The sequence below is a fragment of the Stegostoma tigrinum genome, chromosome 11 (genome assembly GCF_030684315.1).
Source record: "Stegostoma tigrinum isolate sSteTig4 chromosome 11, sSteTig4.hap1, whole genome shotgun sequence".
Lineage (NCBI taxonomy): Eukaryota > Metazoa > Chordata > Chondrichthyes > Orectolobiformes > Stegostomatidae > Stegostoma > Stegostoma tigrinum.
Window position 1 is genome coordinate 53,311,727 of NC_081364.1, and position 25,867 is coordinate 53,337,593.

General features: G+C 42.3%; 2 protein-coding genes across 4 annotated transcripts in view; one reads left to right on the top strand and one right to left on the bottom strand.

The window, feature by feature from the left end:
• Positions 1 to 15,975, bottom strand: part of atp6ap1la (ATPase H+ transporting accessory protein 1 like a) — a 39,541-nt gene extending 23,566 nt beyond the window's left edge. For all 3 annotated transcript variants that reach the window (XM_059649957.1, XM_048547306.2, XM_059649956.1), the window contains exons 1-4: positions 15,813 to 15,975; positions 12,924 to 13,059; positions 10,411 to 10,473; positions 3,733 to 3,926 (exon numbers count right to left, since the gene is read on the bottom strand). In XM_059649957.1, coding sequence (XP_059505940.1) covers positions 3,733 to 3,926; positions 10,411 to 10,473; positions 12,924 to 13,059; positions 15,813 to 15,913 — 494 coding nt within the window. In that variant the 5' untranslated portion in view covers positions 15,914 to 15,975. The remainder of the gene's footprint in view (positions 1 to 3,732; positions 3,927 to 10,410; positions 10,474 to 12,923; positions 13,060 to 15,812) is intronic.
• A 256-nt stretch (positions 15,976 to 16,231) lies between these two features.
• rps23 (ribosomal protein S23) lies at positions 16,232 to 21,005 on the top strand. The gene is made up of 4 exons (XM_048547688.1): positions 16,232 to 16,324; positions 17,340 to 17,499; positions 18,024 to 18,144; positions 20,811 to 21,005. The coding sequence occupies exons 1-4, from the start codon at positions 16,321 to 16,323 to the stop codon at positions 20,955 to 20,957; spliced, it is 432 nt and encodes a 143-aa protein (XP_048403645.1). The 5' UTR covers positions 16,232 to 16,320; the 3' UTR covers positions 20,958 to 21,005.
• The last annotated feature ends 4,862 nt before the right edge of the window (positions 21,006 to 25,867 follow it).

The window sequence follows — 25,867 nt, forward strand, 5'->3', positions numbered from 1 at the left end:
CTTAGTATGATAATTAAACATATAAGCTAATTACATGTAAATTGTATTTGTGTCACATGTACGACAGTAGTGTGCAAACTTGACATGTTCCTAATGATCATGCAGGATTAATTGGTCCCGGGAGAATCTTGCCGTCTCTATTCTCTATGAAAGCAAAGCCTACCTTGATTGAAAATATATGAGGGTAGTTCATTGTAGAAGTAGGCCTCAATGTTATCATATCTGGCTAATACTAACTGACATGTTTGGACCTTAAAGTCATTTTATCCTCCATCTGATTTTGTGTTATTGACAAATCAGGTGCATTAGGGGAAAATCTGATCCAAATTTTCTGTTTCCGTAAGAGGCCACATGTTTTCATTCTTTACATTGTAGGTTTCCTTTATTTGATTTTTGTTATTATCTGTCAAATATATACAATTTACATCTTAAAATAATTTTTTTCTTCTTCCTTTAAAATATAATTTTCTATCATTCTTCTTAAATTTTGGACATTTGACATTGAATTAGCTCCAAAGATAAATCAAGCAGAGATTGGGTGAAAAGCCAAGGCAGTTCAGAAATCTCAAAAGTTAATTATTCCTACAGCAAGTGATACTTAAAAAGTATCGTTCACCAGAGAACAATGAATTGCCATTTGTGGGTTTATTCTGACACCTGAGTCATAAGGCTCCATGTTCAAGTTCCAATCAAGGCTTGACTACAACAATCATGATTCTCCAGTAATAGTACTGAGAGAGTGCTGCAATGTAAATGGTTTAATGGTAAACCATGTCCCCATGTTTAGATGACAATAAAAGATCTCAAGGCATCTGGAAGAACTGAAATGTTATGCTCAGTTTCTTGGCCACCATTTATCTTACAACCCACTGTACAAGAACAGGTGATCCGGTCTTTGCTGTTTGTGGGAGTCTCCCGTGTGCTTATTGGCTGCCACATTTCCTAAATTACAATGATGACTACAAGAAGTATGTCCTTGGCTGTAAAGTGTTGTAGTCATAAAGAATGCTACGGGAACGCATCTTTTTCTATGAGCAAACAAAATTGGAGGTCAAGAGTTGCTAATGGCACAACTGAAAAAAAGTTTGGCAAAGGTGGTAGGTTTTAAAGCACCATAAATGAGAACAGAGAGATAATTATTTGGGGCTGTAAGTTACAAGCAACTAAAGGAGCCACTGCCAATCATGGATGAACAAACATCAGGGTTAGAGATGAACTGTGATCTCAGATGGGTGTAACACTGGAGGACGTTTTGGCTATAAGGAGGAGCAAAGCTGCAAAGTGATCTAAAATTAAGTTTGAAAACCTTATTAATAATAGACCATTCTACCAACTCAGCAAAATATTGTTAAACCTTGTGTTGTGAAGATGCTATGTATTTACTATTGTATGGAGGGCTTTAGGTTTTGAAAGATTGTGAATAGAAGAAGTTATTTCAAATTTTCTGACCAAACCTAGACTGATTTTGTTAAACACAGTGCTTGAAAATTCACTGTTGACTTTGGAGGTTTTTTTTAATTTAAAGAAGGATTCCTAAAATCACATAATTGGTGATAACTACTTGCTTTGGGTGTAGATCCTGCTGGGCTGATCTTTGAGCAGTGTGTGATCAGGAGAGCTTCTTGTTTTATTCAGTTCGATTGTAGGAAAGCCTGACATGAATGAAGTTGGCTAAGAACAAGCTCAATGGGAGGAAAGCTTGCTATGATCAAGTCAATAAAATGTGAGGCTGGATGAACACAGCAGGCCAAGCAGCATCTCAGGAGCACAAAAGCTGACGTTTCGGGCCTGGACCCTTCATCATCAAGTCACCCAGGTTTTAACCATTTTTGAACAGGAAACATGAAAACTTCGGTTCGGGGTAAAACCTATTTCTTATTTTGAAAGTGATTGAAAGAACATCGCACGATATTAATTTCTGGAGCAAGTTATATCTGCAAAACTTCAAAGACAGCCACACATGATTAGTCACTTGACGACAAGTATCAGAATCCTACTAAGTGTGTGCGTGCATTTGCATGTGTGTTTTTTGGGAATTTTCGAGAGATAATCAATTATATGCCTATGTTATTTACTGTGCATGTTCACCAGTTACTGCATCTTTATTGAAAATGTTTTGTTTAATAGAAAACCCATTATTATGTTTATTAAGAAACCTGGCTGATAGAGATTTTTGTTTAAAACCCGATATTGTTATTTAGTCAGTCATCTTGGTACCTGAAAGAAATATTTTTATTTCATGTTGTGACCTGTAGAGTAATGGGACGAGAAATAACATGTGCTCCTCCAGCCTAAGGCATAGTATTTCTATGATAATGTAAAGCTGTTAATATTTGGAGGTTGAATAGACAATGAATTAAGAAATAAAAATGACGTTAGCTAAATTGATGATCAATTTATTTCAACAGTTTATCAAATGTGTTCATCCCAAAAACCCTGTGGTCCTAAGGCTTTTCCAGTCCCATTGAGAAGTGGGAAACATATTCGAAAAGTTAGTCCTCTGAAAGTTGTCTAATGCCCTAGTTTAGTAAATATTCTTGGTGTTTTCTCTCCAGTCAATTTTCTCATTAGCTTTCACATCTGAAGATTTCCTGAAATCAGGATTAAGAACCTTTGTGAAGTCTGCTTGACTAATCATGAAGAACCAAGGCCAATTCTAGTGCCCTGACCATTGACCCAAATAAGACAGCTAATTTACATAAACAGAGATCCAAGATGGTACTTTACCTGTTGTACAGCTTAACAATCAGGGGAGATGCCAAGAGTAAAAAAGCTTTACTTTCCATGAGCTTCTAGTGTAAGTAGATCACAGTTAGGATATTTAGTTATCTTACTGAAAAATTTATTGCTCCATAATTTTCTCATTGGGCAAGATCTCAGTTATATTTAGAACGTTAATGAAACTCGCAGATTTTATATTTGATCTGTGCAAAATAAGCAGATCTGTACTTGGGTGATCAAAGGTATATACAATTGACCTCCACATTCCCAGGTTAAGGGGAGAACTATCATCCTTATTGAAGTCCTGCAAACCCTGCTGCATAGTGCATATTTCAGGAAACATTGATGTCTGTGTCAAGCTCAGCCGTGACGGTCTCAGTTAAAAGTCTGGGTAAGCCTACATTTATTGTCTCAAATCATTAACATAAAACCCTTGATCAAGGAATGGGAGGGCTGATGCTATTTGCAAAAGTACTCGAGCTTTGGTCCTTGGGGAAATGAGAAGAAAATTACTGGAAGATAAAATTTAGATTTGTGGTTTCCTTTCCAGTAAAACTACACATTTGTTACACTTATTTTGATTTCTTATGTGACTTCATGGAAAAGAAATTATACATTAGTTTCCTTTTAGTGCAAGTTAAGGTACCCAGTGCATTTGTGGCTATTATATTAAAGATCCTTGGGTAGCATCTTCCAAACTCATGACCATTTCTATCTAGAAGGATAAGGACAGCAGATACGTGATAAAACCACCACCTGCAAGTTTCCCTCCAAGCTATTCACCATCGTGACTTGGAAATATATTGTTGTTCCTTCACTGTTGCTGGGTCAAAATCCTGGAATTCCCCCCCAACTGGTATTGTGGGCTATGGACTGCAGTGGTTAAAGAAGGTAGTTCACCACTACCTTCTCAAGTGCAACTAGGAAATGGCAATATATGTTAGCCAGACAGCAATGCCCATGTCTCACCAGAGAATATAAAACAAACATTCACGTGCAAGTTAATTCTACCTGTGTTTTGATGATAACTTCACTATTAATAGAGATGATTTTGTGCTGTTCAGTTCTGGATTCCAAAATGGTAAGTAGTTCACAAGTATTGGGTTTTCTCCAAGTTTCTGTTGAAGATATCTTGGAAGCTGATTTGTCCAATGCTGGTTTACAGCTGGTAAGATAATGGACGATGGAGAGGAATCCAGGGCATTCTACAGGCAATCAAAAATATCAAGGTGAGCTCACAAGATGACTCCTTTCATTTACATTCAGGAGGCAAAAAGTTCATAAAACTGATTTTACAAATGTCAAAGGTAGGGCATAGTGATGTTGTCAATGGTAATCCAGAATCTCAGACTAAAGCTATGGGGATATGTATTCAACTCCCAGCACTGCAGATGGTGAAACTGAATCTATTTTTAAAAAAAGACATCGTCATTGCATGCCATCATTGCATAGTAAAACCGACAGCAAATTCTGGTAAGAGGAATTCTATGATCCATTCTAGTACCTTGCCAGGTGCGTGGCTTAGCTATTCAGTGAAATAACTCCACAGAGACTGCTGTCCGATCACTAAGTCACCCTTTATTTACACATGGAATGTCCTTGACACTGGTCCAGCTCTCTCAGAGTTTCAGAGTGTCTGACATCCCTCTTTACCTGTAAGTCAGGCCTCCCTAATTGGGGCAGTTAATCTGGTCCAATCAGGGAATTTATATTCCATGAGGTACCCTGACTGACCTTGTTTACAATCACTACATCCTTGGCCTCTGAGTGTGAGGACATAGGCATGTCCTTTTTCTTGTAGTGCCTCCTGGGGCGTTTAGCACTGGGTGAGGTTCCTGTGACTCTGTATCGGATACAGGGTTTCGGGGGGTGCGCAGGAACGTGTAATGCACAGGAACTCTCCTCTTGCACCCAGAGAGTCTCGGAAGAATTTCATTCCCTTCTTCTGGTGGAAAAGGAGCCTATGCGGCGTGATCCACTGTGTTTATCTCCGATTCAGAGGCCTCTTCAACGCTTGATGGCGAGGGAGAACACACAGGTTCTCACAACTTTTCCAAATGTTCTGAGGAGCAAGGCACGTTTTGCTGCCACACCATTTGTGAATTTGTGGCTTTCATGTTGTCCACATGCTTGTTCAGGATCATCACACCTAACTGAACTTTATACATAAGTGGACATGTCCTTGCGTCAAACAAGACTCTTACCTATGCAAGACTATTCCCGTGGTTCCTCCACCAAACTGTTCCCTGTAGTAAACTGTCTGTCTTACTTGGCGGAGTCTGGCGTCCAGCCCTGGAGTTCCTGATGCTATTTCACCCTCACCCCTGTCCAGGTCTGGGAAGATCAGACTTAACCTGGTGTGAAGTCTTCTCCCCAACTCTGCTGGAGCTATTCCTGCAATTGCATAAGGGATGATCCTATAATCCAGTAGGAACTGAGACAGTTTGGTATTTAGCGAAGCTGTAGGCTGTTTCTTCAAGCCCACCTTCAAAGTTTGACTTCTCTTTCTGCCAGACCATTGGATGTTGGATGGTATGGAGTTGTCTTTATATGCTGAATCCATTTGACTTTAGGAACTACCTAAATTCCTTGCTGGTAAACGATGGCCCATTATCCATGACCAACCCTTTCGGGATTCTGTGTATTGCAGAAGATGCGTTCAGTTTTTCTATTGTTGTTCCTGTATTTGATGAATGAACCCGATGCATGTGCAACCACTTTTGAGTGGGCATCAACAATGATGAAGAACATTTAGCTCATGAAAGGACCTGCACAGTTGACATGCAACCAAGTCCAGGGATTACCCAGCCATGCCCATGAGGAGCTGGTGGTAATTTCCGTCCATGTCAACCCAGAGGATTGCTCCACCAACGCAGCTGTATCTGCATCCAATCCTGGCCACCAGACATAACTTCTCGCCAACATTTTCATTTTGAAGATGGCTGTATGACCCTGGTACAGTTCAGCAGTCTTGAATGTATACATTATTGGGTGTTGGTCTCCACTAAACCACCTATGAGCTAATACTATCTCGATACTGTATGGGGAGGTACTGCATATCAATACAAGATCTCGCCTCAGAGCATAACTTTCAGAAAAGTTAAGAAACAGCTATGGCTTGGCTACGCAAGTATTTCCAAGGTTGACCCTTTTTGAGGAGTTGAAACGAAGGTGCCAGGATGGAGGCCAGAGATAATGGGAACTGCAGATGTTGGAGAATCCAAGATAACAAAGTGTGGAGCTGGATGAACACAGAAGCCAAGCAGCATCTTAGGAGCACAAAAGCTGACGTTTCGGGCCTAGACTGTTCATCAGAAAAGGGGGATGGGGAGAGGGTTCTGAAATAAATAGGGAGAGAGGGGGAGGCAGACCGAAGATGGATAGAGGAGAAGATAGGTGGAGAGGTAGGGAGGGGATAGGTCAGCCTGGGGTGGACGGACAGGTCAAGGGGGCGCGATGAGGTTAGTAGGTAGGAAATGGAGGTGCGGCTTGAGGTGGGAAGAGGGGATAGGTGAGAGGAAGAACAAGTTAGGGAGGCAGGGACGAGCTGGGCTGGTTTTGGGATGCAGTGGGGGGAGGGGAGATTTTCAAGCTGGTGAAATCCACCTTGATACCATTGGGCTGCAGGGTTCCCAAGCGGAATATGAGCTGCTGTTCCTGCAACCTTCGGGTGGCATCATTATGGCACTGCAGGTGGCCCAGGATGGACATGTCATCTAAGGAATGGGAGGGGGTGTTAAAATGGTTTGTGACTCGGAGATGCAGTTGTTTATTGCGAACCGAGCGTAGGTGTTCTACAAAGCGGTCCTCAAGCCTCCGCTTGGTTTCCCCAATGTAGAGGAAGCCACAACGGGTACAGTATACCACATTGGCAGATGTGCAGGTGAATATCTTCTTGATGTGGAAAGTCATCTTGGGGCCTGGGATGGGGGTGAGGGAGGAGGTGTGGGGGCAAGTGTAGCACTTCCTGCGGTTGCAGGGTCAAGTGCCAGGTTTGGTGGGGTTGGAGGGCAGTGTGGAGCGAACAAGGGAGTCACGGAGAGAGTGATCTCTCCGGAAAGCAGACGGGGTGGGGATGGAAAAATGTCTTGGGTGGTGGGGTCGGATTGTAGATGGTGGAAGTGTCGGAGGATGATGCGTTGTATCTGGAGGTTGGTGGGATGGTATGTGAGGACTAGGGGGATTCTCTTTTGGCGGTTATTGTGGGGGCCGGGTGTGAGGTAAGAGTGGTGGGTAATATGGTCCAGGGCATTCTCGACCACTGCGGGGGTGGGGGGGGGGGGGTGTTGTTGTGGTCCTTGAAGAACGCAGACATCTGGGATGTGAGGGAGTGGAATGCCTCATCCAGGGAGCAGATGTGGCGGAGGTGAAGGAATTGGGAATGAGGGATGGAATTTTTGCAGGAAGATGGGTGGGAGGAGGTGTATTCTAGGTAGCTGTGGGAGTCAATGGGCTTGAAATGGACATCGGTTTCTAGGTGGTTGCCTGAGATGGAGACAGAGAGGTCCAGGAAGGTGAGGGATGTGTTGGAGATGGTCCAGGTGAAGAAGGTTATGTATGAACCTTACATAATAATTCACCATCCCGAGGAAAGACCTAAACTCCGGTACAGACGTGGGAGCTGGGGTACCTTTGATCGCCCTCACTTTATCTACCAACAGGTGTAACTTAGTTGTCAACTCTGTCACTTGAGGTGGCTGGAACACACTTTTCCGTTCTTAGGCTATTCCATGGAAGTAGACAGCCTTGCCAGCCTGACTGAACTAGGAGAACACAACTTGAGTGAAAATAAATATATAGCCACACCCAGGACTTATCCTGACCAGAGGGACTCAGGGGCAGTCTTACGTCTTCTTAGGCATATGCCTGCCTGGGAGGTCCAAGTTCTCTAAGTACTCCTTATTGGTCTTCCCTGTTTATTAGCATGTCATCTAGATAAATGGCGACCTGGGGTAGATCTTGCAAAATGTTCTCCATCATCTGCTGAAAACTTGCATAGGCTGATAATACCTCAAATGGCAGTTTTGTATATTGGTACAAACTTGATGGTATTATTAGTGGCATACTTCTGGGAATCCTCCTCTCACTGCAACTGCAAGTACGCATGGTTCATGTCCAGCTTCGCGAAGGACAACCCCCTGTCAGCTTTGCATATGAATCCTTTATGTGAGGCATTTGGTATTTACCCAGCTGTGAGAAACGGTTTACTGTTTGTTTAAAATCCGTACAAAAGCAAACTGACCCGTCAGGCTTCAAAATTGGTCCAATTGGTTCTGCTCATTCAGCAAACTGCCTTGATGGTTCCTTAGTTTTCCAGCCTCCTGATTTCTGTCTCTACTTTTGCACGTAAGGCAAATGTCACTGGGCGGGCCTTGTAGAAGCGTGGAATTACTTCCTGGTTAACATGCAAGATTGCTTTGTCTCCTTTGATAGTCCTTAGATCTTCCTGAAAGACTTCTGGTTTTTTAATTAGGACTTCACTCAGATAGTCATTTTCTAATCAAAATGTTGAGCCAATCTAGGTGAATATTTCTCAGTCAAATTCACTCTGTCAAGTTTGACCTGAGCCTTTTACTACAATCACTGATTACTGAACCAGCGGCTTCTCATAGAAGACTGGAACTGCAGTTATAGCCTTAATCTGTAAAGGTACCCAGGTATAGGTTCTCAGTCTAGCCAAGGTCTTGCACAAACTTAAGGGCTGGAGCCCAGAATGAATTGTGTTATAGACTGATCCTGTGGTTACCGAAACGGCCACTTCGGTGTCGACCTCCATTGGAACCAGATGGCCATTTAACCAGATGTTTATTTTGATGGTTCAGATTTGAATGTTACTAAGGAATTGACTTATTCCAAACCAGGTGTAGATGGACCCTCCTAGATACTGGACTATTAGTTCTCTTATTCAGTTTAGGTCTAGTAGGACTCCTTTGCTGTCTTGGGTCCACATATCGGCAGCAACTACAATGGCTTGCTGGCCCAGAATCTCAAGCAAATTTTAGCCATTTGGTTGAGGCTTGGCTTTGTTTTGGGTTTTGCTGCGGGCTGCCTGAGAGTCCCTCTGGTCAGGATATGTCCTGAGTGTGGCTATATAATTACTTTCGCTCAAGTGGCGTTCCCCTAGCTCTGTCCGGCTGGCAAGGCTGTTTACTTCCATGGAACAGCCGGCAACTCATGTGCTCCACTTGCCACACTTTCCAATGATAAAGCCAATTGTAGTGCCTGTTTGAAGTCCAGTTGGGCTTCAGCTAGTGGGTACTTTTGCTTGGTTACATCATTAATCCCACATTCCAAATGGTCTCTCAGGATCTCAGTAAGGGTTAAACCAAAGTCACATGCCTCTGCCAGTTGACCTAAAAATCTCAATACAGATTCCACTGGTTCTCGAATTGCTGAGTAAAAGCTATAACATCTCAGAATTCGAAGAGGCTTAGGATTGTAATGTTCTCTACCTAAACCTAGACTCCTAATAACCAAAAATGCTGTGGGTCAACACATTGTCAGGAGACCTAATCATTGCTTTTCACCTGCCCTAAAGTCATTTACCTGGGAAAAAATAACACATTTTTCTACATACTGGGCCTGTCTTTGACGGTAGGGTCAAATGAGTCAAGCTTCACGAAATAACGGTGTAATGTTTACGCCAACTCAAAGATGACGTTTGTGAGCGAGTTTCTTCAGGCATGTGCTTTAGTCTCATCACCAGTGAAATAATGCCACAGAGGCCAGTATTCCGTCATCAAGTCTCCCTTTATTTACACGCGTAAAGTCTCTGACACTGGTTCAGCTCCCTCAGAGCCAGCTCTCAGATTGGCAGAATGTCTGATACTCTGCCTTTTATCTGATTGGACCAGATTAACAGTTCCAATCAGGGAACTCATATTCAATGAGGTCCACCTGGCTGACCTTGTTACAATCACTACATTCAGCAATCAGGTAAGTGATTTCTGTGACATCCTGCTCCTCCACAGGCGACACATTCCAATCGCTTCCAGTGGAATCAATACACAGTTGTTAACTGATGGCAATGGTGTGAACTTATGGCAAGTATCCACTATTATCCTATTAAAGACACATGAAAACATTGTGACTTTTGACAAACTAGGAAAGTTTTGGATCATGTTTTTAGCTACTTGTACATTAGATGATTTGCAAAACCATCCTTTCAATTCTCATGTCAATATCATGACCAAAATCTTTTCATTTAACTTTCAACCTAATAAAAGGATTATAAACTTAGCAAAAATATAAAATTACATTTATATTATTATTAAAACTATTTTAAAAATTAATCCATCGAATTTAATAAAGTTTAAATGTATTGTTGGTTGGGAAGGATGAGAAAACAAACTCGTTGAAAAAATTCTCTATGATGGCTTAGAATCTGCCAAGCAAGTATAGTGTTATACAATGTCCTATTCACAGTTTCTTCTAATTATTTTGTCATTACTGTGAAATAATTCTGTATTTTCTATTTTTCTTCATTTGCCTTTTTTAGAAGTGAGTTAATGTTTCATTAGTTTTATAAGCTATCAGTTACGTTCTGAATATTGTTCATAATCTAAAGTAACACTTAAAATTCAATGACTAACTTTTTTGTACAAGACGTCTTAATTTGCTACTGCTTCCTTAGAATAAACAAAGCTATAATTTTGAAAAATGTGCTTATGAAATTAAGTTCCACCATACCTGAATATTTGAAAATGCGTGAGCCAACTTGCCATCCACAGTGATAATATCATGGATGTTCAGCTGAAGGTACAATCAAAATGTAGGGAAATGTAAGAACTATAATTTAAATAAATGTGAGTTTCCATTAAATAAGACATTGGAATTAGACAAGCACAGATGGCTGAATGTTGTGGGAGTGGAAGGGATTACAGACATGAGAAGCAAGGTCACAGAGGGATTTGAAAATTTTGATAAGAATTTTCACATCAACCTATTGCTTGATTGGGAGCTGGCATACATCACAAGGACAGGGTTAAAAGATGAGCAGGACAGCAGCAAAATTTAGAATGATTTAAGTTTTACAGAAGATAAAATCTGAGAGGTTTACCAGGAGTCCATTTAGCTAGCCACATCTAGAGGTAACAAAGACATGGGTGACGATTTTTCATCGGATGAACTTACGCAAGTGTTAAATCACACAACTTATACGATTTTGGTGCTACAGTTACCTGATCAGAAGTACATCATGAGTTGAAATATGACACCAAGATAATTTGATCTCAGAATGTTGCCAGGAAAGGAATAGAGTCAGTAGCAAGAAAACAAAGTTTGCGGTAGAGAATAAAGACTTTGATTTTTTCCAAAATTTCATTGAAGAAAATTTCTGTTTCTGCATTCACTATGTCAGATAGGCAGAATAATATTTTTTCAACAGCGGAAGAGTCTAGAGAAATAGTATCATGGTAGAATTGGGGATTCTCAGAGCACATGTGAAATCTAAGACTGTCTTTTGATGTTGCTGAGAGGCATTGTGTGGATAAGAAATAGGAGGGCTAAGGGTAAATTCCTGGGAAACACTGACAGAGCAGGATCACAAAGAAAAGCCATTTCAAGTGCAGTTGTAAGAGTCGAACTAGGCAAGTGTAGTGCCACCCAAGTGGATTGATAGTGGAGAAGAGTTGAGGAGAATGGCATGTCAAAGGTTGCAGATGAGCCCAGATGAATAAGGAAAGATAATTTACCTTTGTCACTGTCACATAGGATCTGGTTTGTAATTGGGTAAGTGATGTCTTGGTATTAAGATAAGGACAGAAGCCTGTCACAGGGATTCAAACAACAAGGCTGAGGAAAACTTCAGCACAAATTTGGAAGTAGTCAACATTTTCAAGAGCTTCATTCTTGCAAACTACTGTTCCATATGCAAACTTCCCTTTCCTCCATGGAGACATCAAGATTCTTTTTTAGGAGAGGGTGATGATTGCATATATAAAGGAGAGAAAGGTAATACTTGAAGTATATACTCCATATAAAACTCAATTATCTATAAACTCTAAACTCTTTACAATATTGCTGAACATGAGGTGAGAAGTTGAGTGTTCAGCAACTTAATGGGAATAGGAGCAAGGAAAGATCAAGACAAGGTGGGTTTCAGGGATGTTTGAATTCAGACCACAGATGAGGTAAGATAAAAGAGAAAGATAAAAGTTTCAGACGAGAGCCAGGAAGGTTAGTAAAGTAAATTTGACCAGATCAGCTAGTGTAAGGGATGAATGTGTCAGACGCAGCTGATGGGAGTGTATAAATCTTAGTGACAAAGATATCCATGAGTTTCTGACACAAGAACAGAACCGGAAAAAAACTGAGAACTGAAATTCTGAAGAAGGGTCACTGGACCCAAAATGTCAACTCTGCTTTTTTCTCCACAGATGCTGCCAGACCTGCTGAGTTTTTCCAGCAATTTCTGTTTTGTTTCTGGTTTCCAGAATCCACAGTTCTTTGCTTTTCTTTAGCTCCTGACACTTATGATATAGTTATATGGTTTTCAGTAGGGAAAAGAAGTCGGACTATCTTTGCATTCTGGGATGACTCCGGAATGATCATGAAATAATGAGCAGTTTTTAGCAGTCAACAGAGGGATTTCATAATAGATTTTCACATTTCAAGATTACACATTAGCATTTTGCTTTATTTGCAATTTAGTAAATATTGCAGTGATTTTATAGGAACATTATGCTGGTATTAGCTAGAAAAAAGATGGATAAAAATTAACGTGGAATATAATGGGCAGCACGGTGGCTCAGTGGTCAGCGCTGCAGCCTCACAGTGCCAGGGATCCAGGTTTGATTCCAGCCTCGGGTGACTGTCTGTGTGGAGTTTGCACGTTCTCCCCATGTCTGCGTGGGTTTCCTCCGGGTGCTCTGGTTTCCTCCCACAGTCCAAAGATGCGCAGGCTCGGTGGATCAGCCATGCTAAATTGCCCATTGTGTTCAGGGGTGTGTGGGTTATAGGGGGATGGGTCTGGGTGGGATGCTTCAAGGGGTGGTGTGGACTTGTTGGGCCAAAGGGCCTGTTTCCACACTGTAGGGAACCTAATCAATAATCTTTCCCAGATTCTGGGGCTAACCAAAAAAAAGTTTTTTTTTGCCCATTCTTACACATTGCTTTTTAAGCTGCAGCATTCTGTTGAATTTTTAAAAAAGTTTAGAACCATTTAACTCATAGATTTATAGAAAGAATTTTGCCTGAATTACCTTGTCTTGCCAGAGAAGTATTACATTCTTTGGACCTCTGTTGACTACAGGACTGAGGTACCTGAACAGCTCCAGGGTTTCTTTGTGTGATCCATTGTGCTCTTGATGTGGAATATTCACTGTTTTCCACAATGCCCTGTGTTAAATTGAATGAAGTACTATATTTGTATTGATAGTGAAATAGAAACATCTACCTATTTGATACGACAGTGTGGAGCTGGAGGAACACAGCAGACCAGGCAGCATCAGAGGAGCAGGAAAGCTGATGTTTTGGGTTGGATCCTTCTTCAGAAAGGATCTGAAGGAGGGTCCCGACCCGAAATGTCAGCCTTCCTGCTCCTCTTATGCTGCCTGGCCTACTGTGTTCATCCAGCTCTACACCTTGGTATCTCCACTGGGGAAACTCAGCAGGTCTAGCAGCTTCTGCGGAGAGGCAAAGACATACTTAACTTTTGGAGTCCAACTATGTTCTTTTTCAAAACAGAGGTTTGACTCACCATTAATGTACCAGACCTACTGGGCGTCTTCAGCACTTTCTGATTTATGTCAGATCTCCAGCATTCAAAGTACTTTAATTTTATTTAGTGAATATCCAACCAGTGGAATGTCTCATCACCTTTCAGTCTTTAACTGCCGCACAAAAACAGATTTGTTGGATTGTAATACATTGTTTTTTCAAGGGGGCGGTTTGAGATTAGTAGGTAGGAAATTGAGGTCTTCCTCTCACCTATCCCCTCCTCCCACCTCAAGCCACACCTCCATCTCTTACCTATTAACCTCATCCCGCCCTCTTGACCTCCGTTCTCCCCAGACTGACCTATCCCCTCTCTACCTCCCCACCTATACTCTCTTCTCCACCTATCTCCTCCTCTATCCATCATCAGTCTGCCTCCCCCTCTATCCCTATTTTTTTTCAGAACCCTCTCCCCATCCCCCTTTTCTGATGAAGTGGTCTGGGCCCGAAACGTCAGCTTTTGTGCTCCTGAGATGCTGCTTGACCTGCTGTGTTCATCCAGCTCCACACTTTGTTGGATTGTAGATAGCCAGCTCAGACGGAATCATGCCGTGAAAATCGGAGGACGAGAAACTCCCAGTTCATGCACTCCCCAACATATGAACTTCGGTCAGTTGTATAGGACTCGTTCCCTTCAAGTTTACCGTGGCTCAAAAAATGTAGTTACATTTTTAGATATTTACGAAAGGATACAATAAACAACCAGAAAATATTTCGCAATACCACTGCCTTTGTGAACGGATGTGGGGCATCAAGAATTAAACAGCAAAGAAAGCTAATTATTTTTGAATGATATCTTCAAGTGTTGTTAGTGCAAGTGCACAGACTTTATAGGGTGTTTTCGTTACGAAGCTTTGTAAAAGCTCCGCAAGATATTTACCGAAATATTTATCAGCATTTTGCCAGACAATAGGTGGCAGAAATATGAACAAACGTTGTCCAGTCAGGAACAAAACTTGGTTCTGGCAGACCTTGAGCATTATTCATTTGAGCGAAATATTTTCCGGAGCGGACGAAGATATGCAAATAGCCTCACGGTTCGATCATTTCTTCAACCTTATTCCTAGAACATTTTGGCTTCGGACAGTTTTTTTAAAATACGTATAAATGACACCATACGCGAACTATTGTAACGTTGCGTAATTTGGTGCTAGGAAGGTGAGCGCTGCCACTGAACTGAAAAAGGTGTCACAAAAGAGATGTTATGCAAAAAAAAGAGAACTGCGGACACTGGAAATCTGTAACAAAAACTCAGCAGGTCTGGCAGCATGTGTGGAGAGAAGACAGGGTTAACGTTTCTGAAGAAGGGTTACTGGACTCAAAACATTATCTCTGCTTTCTCTGCACAGGAGCTACCTGACCTGCCGGGTTTCTCCAGCGATTTCTGCTTTTTGTAATAAAAAGAAGCCAGAGCTCTTTAAAGTGTGGAATTTATACACTGGGGCATAATATATAGTATGTAAAAGATATTTTTCTGCGTGGTTGTCTTTCTCACGTATTGGGTATACTATTCCAGCATCACGGCTATCTGAACCTCATTTGTGTTGGTGAGAAATTATAAAATCGGAGAAGGCAATTCGGAACGTGGAATCGTTAACATTATCCGAGCACTGATTTATTGTTGGATCTCAGATTGTCTAATACGGATTAACGGAATCACATGCCCACATTGGCCGACATGATCGGTAAAGTGCCATCTGTGCAGTACAGCTAGACATTCAGATTAGATTCACCATTGGGAAATAAGTGCACCGTTTGATTAAAAACACATACATTTTAGTCTTATTCTCCACTCACAATAAACAATTAAATTATCTGTTGAGTTAAAGTCTGGCACAAGAAAAAGCAACCTGCACATTTTAGAACTCCGAAATTAAAAAATAAAAATGCTAGTGATACCAAGAGGTTTCATTATTTGAAAATGTAAAAAAATCAACATTTAGTGGTAGATCAAATTACAGGGGCATTGCAATTGTTTTTCGTTTCGTGTAAAAATTGCTTCAAAGGGAATTGAAGAAATACAAAAACAAATTAGCGACTTAAATAGATAAGATGGTTAGGTTTATATAAAATGGCAGATAATAAATCATTTGAAGTTTTAGCTGTTTATGAAATTGCCGTCGTATATGTAATACTCAGTAATAAATTGATAATGTCAGGAGTTAGTTCACAGTTAAGTTTACAATATTCGCAAAAGGCTGGAATATTGTATTGGGCAATTCAAAGGTACATCATTAACGATGAACAGAATAGCATGTCCCCTATTTAGCCTTCATAACATTATTAAAATTGATGTATACATACAGTACTAAACATTGAAGGTAAATTTTATTTCCACAAGTTAAACGACTTGTAACTTGAAAACTTTAACTTACTTCGCTGACGACCACATGATAACGGGCACGGTATGATCAGCCGTAACGGAAAATCTCATGAGGAGGGAAATTGTTAAGCACTGTATTTTATAGGTTTCCATCGATAAATAACCAGCAGCGCGTCCGAAACAACGTTCGGCAATCCAGAGCCAAAGACAAGCTTCAGCCTGCGGCCACCAAGGGAGAGCAAACTCCTTCTGATTGACAGCTGTCACTACCACTCAGCGCTTCGGCCCGCGTCAATAAGCCAATTCTGACCAGCAGGAGGCGGGATATCAGAATTCACACGTTTTAAGCAGACAAAACACATGATTTCGTTAAATAAATATTTTCTTTGCAAATGGGGAAATTATTTCCGCTTAGACTTTCTGCAGTTGAATGTAAAGGGTGTATTTATTTGTACTTTACGGCAGGCGGTGAGAGGGCCGCTGGCTGGGGTCCTGTGTTTGGTAATAGAGGCGGCGCACGGTGGTCTCGGTCTTTTTGCTGTGAGGCTGAGTCCGTCACCATGGGTAAGGGAGTGAATGAGTGAGAGAACAACCGGTCTGACATGACGGTTCTCGCACCGAGTCCCCCTTTTTTAAAAAATTCCCACACGGATTTTGCACGGTTCATATCCGCCATTGGAGCGCTGGCAATTTATTTCTTTCTGTTTTGTCAGTGGGAGAAGCGACCGCATGCGGGCTGCCACGCAATGGCTTCCTGATGCAAGGCTGTAGGCCTAGGCCTTGCTCCAGGCTATCGCTTTGCCTTCAGCATGTTCGGAAATAAAGTTTTTTTAAAAGTCCACTGAGAAAAACACAGTGCATATTACCCAACTGTAGTAAAAGAATACTTAATTAGATGAGATAGTTTGTTGGAAAGCATCTGAGAACGTGCTGGACTTATTTTCGGATTTATTATTAGACACCTCTGGAGCAGGTAAAACTTGAATCCAGGCCTCCTGGCTCAGAGATAATGATACTACCACTGCACCACCAGACTTTTTTCAATTCTGTGGATTTAGTTCATCACTTCGCTGGTGGGGAGTCTCTTCCCCGCCCCCCCGTGCCGCCGCAGCAAAGTCTGCGATGAAATGAGCAACCTAGATGTTCAGCCTTCGTTCTGAGCAAGGCCGTCACCAATCGGACAACGGGATTTTGATTGAGTGTCATATTATCGACTTTACCAAGTTACGTTTTTCTTTAGCAGGGCGACAAAAAAAATAGAAATTATGTAGTCAATGTTACACTTAATTGTTACAATTTCTCCTTTGAAATATTTGAAAGTACATTCAATAGTGGCATTCTTGGGTATGGAAAAATCACAGCACTTTAGTGGTCTGTAATTTTGTTTTGCAGTAAATGTATTGCTAGAAATCGCTTCTATGTTATGGTAGATGATATCTTGAGCATCGGCAAACCATTTGGTTGAGTTTGACTACTGACTTCTTTGGGCAGATTACAGTTATTCCTAACAACTTACTCTTATTCCTCATACTAAAATAAACATTTGTAACCAGAAATGAATTTTAATATTTGCTCTTAGGTAAATGCCGTGGTCTTCGTACAGCCAGAAAATTGCGTAATCTTCGGCGCGATCAGAAATGGCATGATAAGCAATACAAGAAAGCACACTTAGGGACTGCCCTGAAGGCCAACCCATTTGGTGGTGCCTCTCATGCCAAAGGAATAGTCTTGGAGAAAGTGTAAGTATTTTAAAATTGAGGATTTTGTTGACTATTACTGGCTACTGTAAGATTTTTATCCTTTCTGTAAAGTGTCCTCTGTACTACAGCTGCATGCTCATCATTTTACAAAAAAAGAACTTGGAATGTGTAAAAGAATGGTTTTGGCGAATTGGTCATGCACTCTCTGGAAAAGTTGCTAGTTACTGTTTGGTACATAATTCTGATGGTATGGCTAATTATATGTAAGCAGTTGTGGCCTGGTGCCATGATACTTAGCTAGACCATGGTCTGTACCGTAGATCGAACATAATCTTAACGTTCAGATCAGTTACACAGTATAAGAGATATGAGACTCATTTTACAAATTAACACAATAATACTGCATGTTAAATGGAATGTGATACGTATTTATATAATGCCTGTGTACAAAAATGCGTAATACTTTGATAATTAATTGATTTACTCTGACTTAATTGCATGTGTTAGTCATATCTTTTAGGCGAAAGGCATTGAGAATGTGAATTTAATTTTTTTTGATACAGTGGTGTTGAGGCTAAGCAGCCCAATTCTGCCATTAGAAAGTGTGTTCGAGTCCAACTTATTAAGAACGGCAAGAAAATCACAGCTTTTGTTCCAAATGATGGCTGCTTGAATTTCATTGAGGTAAGCGATTTGTATTTTTAGCATACCTTATGGAATGGTTTAAAAGCAAAGTGTAAATGATTATCAACTGTCTTTGCCTCACCTTCCCAGTTCCTTGTTAGTGGTCTGCACACTAGTGGTGATATCATTGCGCACAAATCACTGACATCATTGCATATGCACATCCTTCCTGCAGCCTGCCCTGTCATGGCAAAGTGACGTCAAGGGCAATGTCTGCACATGCATGGTGGCCATTTTGATATTGCAGATAACCACACTGATTTTTTTCAGTACCCTTTTAAGTCACTTGTTGAGGTTCTACCTAATTCTACCTTTAAAAATACTCAATGACCCTGCCTTCCAGTGCTATCAGGGGAAGAGAGATTTGTGACTTTCTCCTCAGTCTTAAATGGAAGACCCTTATTTTTAAATTCTGTGTATCCCAGTTCTGTCACCATAAAAGGAAATATCCTTTCAGCAGCTACCCTGCCAAGTCCTCTTGGCATCTTTGTTTAAATAATTTCACCTCCCATTCTTCTGAGTTTCAATGGATGTGAGTTCAACATGTTCAACGTTTCCTTATAACCATTTAATCCCAGGTAGCAGTTGAGTGAACCTTCTCTGCACTTTGTCTAACACCTTTAGGTAACCTAAACCGTACAAAACATTCTAGATGTGGGCACTGCAGTGCCTTGTGCAACTACAGAAAAACATTTTAACTTTCATATTCCATTCCCCATGCAATAATAATTTAATAATTCACCTTCTTGCCTTTTTGTATACCACTTTTAAACCTGTTTTCTCCTATGAATGATCTCTTACGTTCTATTTCCACATTATTACTCCTTAACAAAGCAAGGTCGCTTGTAGCAGCTGAAGTAGGTGGGAATGAGGGAGACAGCTTGAGCAACACGTTAGATATAGCCAGCATGAAGGAAAATGTTTGCTGGAGACCAATCACAGATTATTCAAGAGACAGTAGCCACCCAACTGCTGTGACGTAATTGAAGGGGATGAGTGTCCAGTCTGATCGAAATGTCCTTGCCAGAAACCAGGAAGGAAAAAGCCAGTGAACCTTTGCTTAATTTGTCAAACTTCGTGGATGTCAAAATAATGTTTAAATCTCAGTAGGATTAAGGTTGAAACTAAAGAATCAAATTTACAAAATTCCATCATTGTAATAATGGAGAAACTTGTCTTTTTGAAAATATTTCAAAGTGAAGTTTAGTAGAAATTGTGAACTTGGAACAATTTAAAAATCCACAATATCTGATTTTGGCAAAAAGTAGCTTCTCTCACAGCAAGACTAAATTAATGTTTTTGTCATTTTGAATAATTTTTTTATGGCTATAGAGACTGCTACACCCTGTGGGGTTATGTAGAATCATTGATAACGAAATGTGAAAATTCTGAATTTTCTATAAGACAACAGGAGAAAAGTTTAAGATGTGATGATAGTGGCCATCATTATTAGCTTACTGTCTAGCCAATGTATTTGAGTACTTGATCTCTGCATTGCTGTGAAATGACTGCAGCAGAATAAATTGAGAAAACTAGTAAAGTAAATCAGCAGACACTTATTTTCTACATTACTGTTGTACCCACGTTAGTACATAATAAAGTAGTTGTAGAGTGGATTCTAGAAGGAAGAATTTCTGTATAGTTTCTTGGCCATATAGAATTTCCATACCAATCTGGGCCAATCCCAGCATTTTACTTAATTGTGTAATAGATTTTGCACTCGTGTAGAAACCAAAGTGCACTCAAAATGCACAAATGTATTTGTGATTGTGGGTAGGATGATAGAGAGCTTGGACCTACTGATTTTTGAATAAAAAATTTAAAATTGGCAAAAGCACAAGAAGGGTACAAGATACTTCCAGACATTTACTAGCATTTGAGATTGCAGATTGGAGGTTAAAGTACTGAAGGGTCGTACGCTAGAAGGGTGCATGAGACACGATGTTTAAATTTCTTGTCACTGGCGCATTAATGCAAAACATCCACTTGGTGCCACATTGTGCTCTTGTTAAAATTTTCAAGTAACATATCTATATGCGCTTTTCATGTTCCTACTTCCTCTCCTACTTCTGATTCATTCACTCTTTCAAAAAGATCAATAGAAAAATTTCTGATTGGTACAGTGCATTAATGATTACAAATTCAAAATGTTATATCTTTTTCTTGCATTTTCCCACTTGTCATACTCATACTTCTGAGTTTGATCAGTTGTTTACTGATGATATTGGGTCTGTCTTTAGAATTGAATCATATCCTGACTATTTTTCACCTAGTACTCATCTTGACAATTTTCTTTGTTCTGCCTTATATGAAATTGCCCATGCATTTATTGCATGTCCAGCTCATTCACGTGTGCTTCACTTAAAAAGTAAAAGAATGTTTAAACAAAACTGATTTGAAAACCTTTGTTGTCATAGTCGAAGTATGATGATTCCAAAAAGCCTGCAGTTTGGTTCATACTCGGTTAACTCAGCATAATTTATAGCTCTTCCCTAATTGATTAATGGTATTCACCGGGTTTTCTTTGATTCCAATGATAAACAGTTAAGAACTGTAACAACCATTGGTGGTCTTTCACCTCTTACCAACAATTAAAGACTGGATAGTTCCCAAGTTTGTACATGCTTTGAGCTATTTCATTTATAGTTTAACTTTCTTGTCTTTAGGAAAACGATGAAGTTCTTGTTGCTGGCTTTGGTCGTAAGGGCCATGCTGTTGGTGATATTCCTGGTGTCCGTTTCAAGGTGGTGAAAGTAGCCAATGTATCTCTGCTGGCTCTATACAAAGGCAAGAAGGAGAGACCAAGATCTTAAAATGTTCTGTATATTAACAAAGATGAAAAATAAAACATTTTAAAATTAGATCATTGTCAGAGGTTATGATATCCAAGTGGATTCAAACATTTTTTTATGTGCACCATTTCTGATGGAATGAGTCTGAGAAAATACGCTCCAGATTTTAGTACTTGAGGATTTTTATATTTGTTTTGGCAAACACAAGTTCTTTGAATCATTAATCATTTTTTTTGGGAGGCATGGTATATTTTACCTGTATTGAACTGATAATCCACTCTGATATTGCTTGTTGCAGCAAATTTTAGTTATGGTGATAACATGAAAAAATACTTTAGCCAGCAGTAGGCAGTAAAATTGAAGTCATTGGGAATCTAGGAACTCCACTGGTTGGAGCCGCCAGGCACAAAGGAAGATGCTTATTTTTAGAGGCAAATCGCCTTTAGCCCCATCCCATCGCTGCTGGAATATCTTGGGGCAGAGATCTGGCCTAACTGTCTTTGATTCTGACGAGGCAAATGCTATTTACATTTCAAGAAGATCATTTCTTGTCCTTCTAAGCTTCAATATCTAGTGGATATTGCATCATGAAGTAATTCAGTCTCACTAATGCCCTTACAATTAAAAGCAAAATATCTGTTATTGTACGCTATTCTCCAAGTGATAAATAACATTTGATTTGTCTTCCTAATCATTTGCTGAACCTGCAGTTAAACTTTGTGATTCATGTAGAATCACTTGAATTCTGTAGTGTCTTTCCATTTAATTTTTTATTCTACTCACAAAAATGTAAAAGCTTATGTTTCACATGCTCAGCATGTCAAATTTTTGTTCAGTTACCAGAACAGATCAGATTGTGCTTGATATACAGAGTATTTTGTGCACGTATGGAATGAGCTGCCAGAGGAAGTGGTAGGGGCTGGTACAATTACTATATTTGAAAGGCATCCGGATGGGGATGTGAATAAGAAGGATTTAGAGAGATAGGGGCCAAATACTGGCAATTGGGACTACAGCACAGTGGCTCAGTGGTTAGCAGTGCTGCTTCACAGTACCAGGGAGCTGGGTTCAATTCCACCCTTGGGTGACTGTCCGTGTGGAGTTTGCACATTCTCATGTCTGCGTGGGTTTCCTCCCACAGTCCAAAGATATGCAGGCTAGTTAAATTGCCTGTGGTGTTTTAGGGATGTGTAGATTTGGTGGGTTATAGGGGGATGAGTCTGGGCAGGATGCTTTGAGGGTCAGTGTGGACTTGTTGGGCTGAAGGGTGTTTCCACACTAGGGACTCTATGATGATATTTGGTGTCGATGAGTTGGACTGAAGGGTCTGTTTCTGTACTGTACATCTCACTGTATGTATGGTAAGTCATTAGGAAAGCTACTATTGCAAAAAGGAATTGTATATAAAAATCAGGTTATGCTTGTTACACAGGGCACTGGTAAGATCATATTTGGAGTATTGTATACAGCATTGGTCAGTCTTAGTCAAGTGGAAATGCATCGGAAGCGGTTCAGAGACTTGCATAGCTACCTGGACTACTCCTCCTCTCACAGATACCCACAGCTACCCGGACTACACCTCCTCTTGCCCACCCTCCCACAAGAATATGATCCTATATTCCCAGTTTTTCTGCATCTGCTTCCAAGATAGGATGTTCTAATCCCAAACATCCCAGATGTCCTCCAATTTCAAGGACCGTAACATGCCCGCCTGCACGAACTCCAGTACTCAGAAATGCACTCAACAGCATCTCTTGCACTGCACTGCTGCCCTCAAACTCCCACCACCCCCAACAAAAATAAAGACTGAATACCCCTTGTCCTGACATATCACCCCACCAACAGCTGTATCCAATGTATCATTCTCTGCCACTTCCATCATCTACAACTGACCCCACAACCAAAGAGATATTTCCCTCCTCACCCCTATCTGCCTTTCGTGGGGACCACTCTCTCTGCAACTCCCTTGTCTGCTCCACGCTCCCCACTAACCAGACCACCCCTAGCACCATTTCCTTGCACTACAGGAAGTGCTACACCTACCCCTGCACATCCCGGAACCCCCAGCACCCTCTTAAGGCACGAAACAAACCTTCCATATCAGGGTAACAAAGTGTGAAGCTGGATGAACACAGCAGGCCAAGCAGCATCTCAGGAGCACAAAAGCTGACATTTCGGGCCTAGACCCTTCATCAGAAAAGGGGGATGGGGAGAGGGTTCCGAAATAAATAGGGAGAGAGGGGGAGGTGGACCGAAGATGGATAGAGGAGAAGATAGGTGGGGAGGGAATAGGTCAGTCCGGGGAGGACAGATGGGTCAAGGAGGTGGGATGAGGTTAGTAGGTGGGAAATGGAGGGATGGCTTGAAGTGGGAGGAGGGGATAGGTGAGAGGAAGAACAGGTTAGGGAGGTGGGGACGAGCTGGGCTGGTTTTGGGATGCAGTGGGGGAGGAGGAGATTTTGAAGCTTGTGAAGTCCACATTTATACCATTGGGCTGCAGGGTTCCCAAGCGCAATATGAGTTGCTATTCCTGCAACCTTCGGGTGGCATCATTGTGGCACTGCAGGAGGCCCATAATGGACATGTCGTCTAAAGAATGGGAGGGGGAGTTGAAATGGTTCGCGACTGGGAGGTGCAGTTGTTTATTGCGAACCAAGCGGAGGTGTTCTGCAAAGCGGTCCCCAAGCCTCCGCTTGGTTTCCCCAGTGTAGAGGAAGCCACACGGGTACAGTGGATGCAGTATACCACATTGGCGGATGTGCAGGTGAACATCTGCTTAATGTGGAAAGTCATCTTGGGGCCTGGGATGGGGGTGAGGGAGGAGGTGTGGGGGCAAGTGTAGCATTCCCTGCGGTTGCAGGGGAAGGTGCCGGGCATGGTGGGGTTGGAGGGGATTGTGGAGCAGACAAGGGAGTCATGGAGAGAGTGGTCTCTCCGGAAGGCAGACAAGGGTGGGGATGGAAAAATGTCTTGGGTGGTGGGGTCGGATTGTAGATGGCAGAAGTGTCAGAGGATGATGCGTTGTATCCGGAGGTTGGTGGGGTGGTATGTGAGGATGAGGGGGGTTCTCTTAAGGCGGTTCTTGCGGGAACGGGGTGTGAGGGATGAGTTGCGGGAAATGCGGGAGACATGGTCAAGAGCATTCTCAACCACTGCGGGGGGGAAGTTGCGGTCCTTGAAGAACTTGGACATCTGGGATGTGTGGGAGTGGAATGCTTCATCCAGGGAGCAGATGCGGCGGAGGCGGAGGAATTGGGAATAGGGGATGGAATTTTTGCAGGGGAGTGGGTGGGAGGAGGTGTATTCTAGGTAGCTGTGGGAGTCGGTGGGCTTGAAATGGACATCAGTTTCTAGCTGGTTGCCTGAGATGGAGATAGAGAGGTCCAGGAAGGTGAGGGATGTGTTGGAGATGGCCCAGGTGAACTTGAGGTTGGGATGGAAGGTGTTGGTGAAGTGGATGAACTGTTCGAGCTCCTCTTGGGAGCAAGAGGCGGCGCCATTACAGTCATCAATGTAACAGAGGAAGAGGTGGGTTTGGGGCCAGTGTAGGTGCGGAAGAGGGACTGTTTCACCTAACCTACAAAGAAGCTGACATAGCTTGGGCCCATGCAGGTACCCATGGTCACTCCCTTTGTCTGTAGGAAGTGGGAGGAATCTAAAGAGAAGTTGTTGAGGGTGAGGATGGGTTCGGCTAGGCGGATGAGGGTGTTGGTGGAGGGGGACTGGTCGGGACAGGAAGAAGCGGAGGGCCTTGAGGCCATCTGCATGAGGAATGCAGGTGGAAAGGACTGGACGTCCATGGTGAAAATTAGGTGTTGGGGACCAGGGAATTGGACGTTCTGGAGGAGGTGGAGGGCGTGGGTGGTGTTACGGATATAGGTGGGAACTTCCTGGACCAAAGGGGATAAAATGGAGTCCAGATAGGTGGAGATGAGTTCGGTGGGGCAGGAGCAGGTGGAGACAATAGGTCGGCCAGGGCAGGCGGGTTTGTGGATTTTGGGAAGAGATAGAAACGGGCGGTGTGGGGTTGGGGAACAGTGAGGTTGGAAGCTGTGGTGATGAGGTCATGGATGGTGTTGGAGATGATGGTTTGGTGCTCAGAAGTGGGGTCATGATCAAGGGGGCGGTAGGAGGTGGTGTCGGAGAGTTGGCGTTTGGCCTCAGTGATGTAGAGGTCAGTGTGCCATACTACATCTGCGCCTCCCTTGTCTGCGGGTTTGATGGTGAGGTTGGGGTTGGAGCGGAGGGCTGCCCATTCTGCAGGGGAGAGGTTGGAGTGGGTGAGAGGGGTGGAGAGGTTGAGGCGATTAATGTCTCAACGGCAGTTGGAGATGAAGAGGTCAAGGGAGGGTGGGAGGCCTGGGGGTGGTGTCCAGGAGGAGGACTTGTGTTGGAGGCGGGTGAAGGGGTCAGTGGAAGGAGGATTAGGCTCCCGGTGAAAGAAGTAAGCGTGGAGGCGAAAGTGGCGGAAAAACTGCTCAATGTCCAAATGTGACTGGTATTCGTTGATGTGTGGGTGGAGGGGGACAAAGGTGAGCCCCTTGCTTAGGACTGACTGTTCGTCCTCAGTCAGGGGGTGGTCTGGGGGGTTGGTGAAGATTCGGCAGGGCTTAGTGTGGCTGTCTTCTATGGGTTGCTGGCTGTGGAGGCTGTGGGAGGAGTGATGTAGGCGCTTCCATATCAGACTGGTTCACCTGCACGTGTTAACTTAGTCTGCTGTTCCCAATGTGGCCTCTTCTGCATCAGCGAGACCAAGCGTAGATTTGGAGGCCATTTTGTCGAGCATCTGTGCTCTGTTCACGACAAATGACAACACCTTCCAGTTGCCAACCATTGGCCTAAACATGGAATACACCTGTTTTAACATCTCCTACCCCCAGCCTCAATCCACGTCCAACCCTCCCACACGTCCCTGCCTCGTTGACCTGACA